This window comes from Vigna unguiculata, chromosome 5 (genome assembly GCF_004118075.2).
Source record: "Vigna unguiculata cultivar IT97K-499-35 chromosome 5, ASM411807v1, whole genome shotgun sequence".
NCBI lineage: Eukaryota > Viridiplantae > Streptophyta > Magnoliopsida > Fabales > Fabaceae > Vigna > Vigna unguiculata.
This window is the reverse complement of record NC_040283.1, coordinates 17246979-17251651: the sequence shown is the minus strand read 5'-3', so window position 1 is coordinate 17251651 and position 4673 is coordinate 17246979. Positions and strand designations below refer to the sequence as shown.

General features: G+C 34.5%; 1 protein-coding gene across 1 annotated transcript; it reads right to left on the bottom strand.

Annotated features, from left to right (window-relative positions):
* Window positions 1-409: 409 nt before the first annotated feature.
* On the bottom strand, window positions 410-2808 carry LOC114185694. The gene is made up of 2 exons (XM_028073566.1): window positions 2161-2808; window positions 410-917 (listed from the first exon to the last, which is right to left on the bottom strand). Exons 1-2 carry the CDS (start codon window positions 2626-2628, stop codon window positions 849-851), a joined length of 537 nt encoding a protein of 178 aa, XP_027929367.1. The 5' UTR covers window positions 2629-2808; the 3' UTR covers window positions 410-848.
* Between the last annotated feature and the right edge of the window lie 1865 nt (window positions 2809-4673).

Genomic DNA, 4673 nt, shown 5'->3' with positions numbered 1-4673 from the left:
CCTGAAATCATTATTATTTTTTTCAAACATGTCAGCCTATGCAGCCCCTTTTCTCCCACATCAGAAAAATACATGTTACTCAAAACCTCTGTTTGGAATAAAGTTTTCCATGAGCAAATGAAGATAAAAGATAACTCCTTTGAGGCTAGGAGTAACACAAGCTTATCAAACAGACATCAAATATACACAAAACGTACTCAATTTGCATCTCCAATAATAGTTTAAAAAAAATTCAATCATTTATGGTATTACACTGCACAGAGTTACGTGTTGACGGCAAACATGTTGAATAGTTCATGCTTATAAATTATAACACCAAGACAGGGCAATGATAGTAGCATACATAATCTACAAGTAACGGATAAATTTTATCAACAAAAAGCGATATTATGCAAATACTAATCATAAATTTTCATATCAAAAGTGTATAAGAATCTATTAATTTTGAATTAATATCATAAATTTGATTCAACTAAACACCCCCAGTATTATATTCTTATGATACAAATAACATTTGACATGATACAAAATCTTCGCAAGTTTTCACCTGGACCCATATCAACAAATGTTCCATCACCTCTATGTTCTCAACGAGAAATGGATTCAAGATATTTATCTCAATTGCTTTCCTCTTTATAAGAACCCATGAATCAATAAATTACGAAGATACGGATTGCTTCTACAACACTAACTCTGCACTATATGAAGAGATAACACAAATAACACAACAGGTCCAATCAGTGGACCTATTAATTTATACTCTCCGAAGGCATACAATCTGATTGGAGAACCCATGATCATCGTGCTACAGAAAAACTCCATTCACCCTTTTCTGCACGGTCCATACTCTATAAAACATCTCTTCCAGAGGTCCCCTGATCAAGCTTAAACTCAAGCCTTCCGGAATGACTCTGCCCCTGCATATGAAAGAGAAACCAAACAGAAGAGATTTTAGAACAATGCCTCAAAATAGAACATCATGATTTTCATAGCACGATCACAATCTGTATGCAACTATATACATGCAATATGAACCATAGGATACAAAGACAACAAGCACAAAAGAGATGCCACAGAAAACAACTAACTGATAAAAGAACTTCATCATAATCAACTCGTTCTTAGCAGAAAAACAAACAGCATCCAAATTTAAGCCTTAGGACGTGTTTGATTTCCTTCTCACTCTTTAGTTTTAAAAATTGTTTCTGTAAAAACAATTACATGTTACGTAACAATCAATTTCTCATCCAAAACCTACTGAGTCTCGAAAATTGTTTCCAAAACAAAGCTTTTCAAAAAACCAAAAAACAGCTGGGAAATGTCTTTCCATCCTCTTCTGTTTTTGTGGTCCTAGCTCAATAGTGTGGGTCATACCGAGTGACACTGCATGTGATGAGGCATGAGCTTGGTGTCGATATCTGTCTTCTTTATTTTAAAAAAAATACAAAAACTAATATTTTATAACATAAATCACACCTCAGTTACAGAAACTAGTCTGCATAATCATGGCCACAGCATTATGCTTTGACTCTCTGTACCAGCCACTGCAGCCGCATCAGCCACATTTGTCTCCTAACACCAAAGAACGCCACAAAACCACAACTCCACCAATAGTGAAAAGACAGACAAATGAAAGATCAAAACCATTCAACACATCACCCCATCCTCCACGTGCACCCACTTAATCACCAGAAAGAAACGGTTCCCAGGATTAACAGCATCAATACATCCACCAAACTAAACCACAATAACGGAATTCAGACAATAACACCATCTCCCTTTTCATCCCTCCCACCCTCCAACAACCCAAAAAAAAACAAACAAGATTTCAATTAATCCACCACAACTTCGTCACAATCCTCACCATCACAGAAAATTCCAGACAAATGCAACTCCCACTTCTGAAGTTACAATTTTTCCAGAACCTCCACTCCAAACACACACAATATCAGGTTTATCCCCAAGTCAACTCCACGTTCTAAATTAGACATTGGTGGAAAACCTGATAATGACTGAATAGTCAATGGTCTAATAAACCCAAGAACAATCACAAACACTATATGTATGAATTTGGATTTAGGTCTAACTGGATCCTCTGAAACTGAATTGTGATGCGAGGTAAGGATTGAAACAAGAGAAAAGGAGAAGAGAGAGTGGAACCTGGGAAGGCGCGTGGTGTTGTTTGGAGCGAACGGCGACGCATTCCGGGGGCGTTTCGAAGAGCGAGAGAGGGAAGCGCTTGAAGGCGGCGCCGACGTCGAAGTAGATGAGGCCGGTGGTGGGGACGTCGACGCGGATGCTCATGACTTCGAGCCAGAGGAAGAGATCCTGGGCCTGGAGGCCCGTGAGGGCGTCGATCATGCCGCAGCTGAGGTGGCCGGAGACGTTGCGCTCGTAATGCAGCTCGTTCTCGAACTTGGCGTTGCAGGCCTCGTCGAGGTGGACCCAGAAGCTGCCGTCATGGGCCAGGCCGAAGTCCTTGACGCCCTTTGGGAAGAGGCCCATGGGTAGCCCGTAGTCGCTGAGGACCTCGTAGATGGTGGTGGCATTGGTCCGGCGGCTGAGCGAGGCTGCGGGCGAAACGAGAGCCAGAAGAAGAAGGAAGAAAGGGTGCGCGAAGAACAGCATAACTGGATTGAGGGTTTTGGGTGCGTGGATTTTGAAGGTTTTAAGGTTGTGGGAACATTGTTTGTTAGTTGGTTTGCAGAATAAGAGATCAGTGAAATGGGTTTTGGGATTGGCGAAGAGAGAGAGAGAGAGAAACAGAAGAAAGGGTGACAGCTTGTATACAGAAGGGATTAGGCGAAGAATGATCAATTATTGGTATTCGGTGGTGACTGCTCTCAGTGTTATGTGCTGTGTGGGCCTCTTTTTCTTTTCTTTTCTTTTCTTTTCTTAGTTCATTTCCTCCATTTTCTTACATTTTTTTTTATGTTTAAAAATTATGTTTAATCTTATTTAATCTATATTTAAGTTCTTAGAACAGTGGTTTGTAGAGGATAATTATAATTTAAAAAATATATTACCAACTATTTAAATCAAAATGTGTGTGTATGTATAAAAAGTTTTCTTATTCTTAATACAAAAGGAACAAAGCATTTGAACGATAATTACCAAGATAATAAAGTTTGTATATTTTTTTTTTCTAATTGTACTTGTAGACAATATATCGGAGGTGTGACAACGATCGTAATTTTGTCTTGTTTGAATCATAGACCATTATTTTGTGTAATGAATTTAGATAATCATGTTTTGCAATTATTAATGGTAACTGTTATTTTTGTTGAACAACTTGCACTGTCACCATAATTGTTGACTTTATCAAGTAACAGATGGCGTATGCGCTACCTTTTAGTTAGATTGAATTCACTCAAAGTCAATTTATTAATTAAGAATAGTGTTGACTCTAATCGAAGATTAAGGCATGCTCGTTTTTTTAGTTTATTTTTAAGATCAACTTTGAAATTATAAACACGCACAAAAAGTGTTTCCCGTAAAAGACGTATCATACAAAGTAATCTTTTGATATTTTAGAAATCAAGTTGTTGTTTTTTTTCTTATTTAAGTATACTTTTAACAAAATAACCTTTCAAAAACCTCGAGTATTATTTAGAGATATAATTTTAAATATATATATATATATATATATATATATATAATTACTCCTACAGTACTTAGTGTGTCAAATAAGTACTTAGTTTTAAAAAAATGTCAATTACATCCCAACTTTTGAAAAATTGTTTTAATTAGGTTCCTTTCAGACGAGGTTGACTAACGTTGTCAACAACGTGCCACGTGTCAGTATGTGTTTTTTTTTTATTATTTATTTTTAATTTTTTTTAAAATTTTTTGAAAAAAAAATGTCACGTGTTAGGTCCCTTGTGTGACACATGGCATTGTCAGTGCCACGTGTCATTGTCAATGCCACGTGTCAGTATCACTATCAGATGTCACTGTGTGGATCTCGATTTATTCCCCATATATGTTTTTTTGTTTCAATTTAGTATCTACTTATTTATATCTGATTCAATTTTTTAATAATTAAAATCCATTTTTTATAAAATTAAAAGTAATTAAGTATAAAATTTTTACAAAAATTAAGTATTTGATATTTATATTAAAATTTAGTGGTAAAAGTCATTTTTAATAAAAAAAATAGTATAACATTCATACAAATAGAAATTTTGGTTTAAAATTAGTAAGAGACAATATTGTTCTATTTTGAAAAAAGAAAATAAAAATTAACAAAACATGAGTACTTAATAAAAAAGTAATTAATAAAGTAATATGTTAAAAAGTCGTTTTTAATAAAAAATATTAGTATAATATTCATACAAATAATAAATTTGGTCTGAAATTGAGAGAAACAATATAAATATTAGTACTTAATTTTGTAAAAATATTTATACTTAATTATTTTTAATCTTATAAAAAATGGATTACATAAATATTTTAATTATTAAAAAAAATTGAAATAAAATTGAATCAGATATACATAATTAGGTACTAAATTGAAACAAAAAGACATATATAGGTACTAAATCGAAATCAACACGATGACATCTGATAGTGACACTGACACGTGGCATTGCAATGCCACGTGACATTGACAATGCCACGTGTCACACACAGGGAACTGACACGTGGCTTTTTTTTATTTCTTTTTCAAAAAA

Excerpts from the sequence above, each read along its gene's own strand:
- LOC114185694 (XM_028073566.1), bottom strand. The coding sequence starts at position 2,628 with ATGCTGTTCTTCGCGCACCCTTTCTTCCTTCTTCTTCTGGCTCTCGTT. Across the intron at positions 918-2,160 it reads AACACCACGCGCCTTCCCAG|GGGCAGAGTCATTCCGGAAG; the intron begins GTTCCACTCTCT and ends TTTCATATGCAG.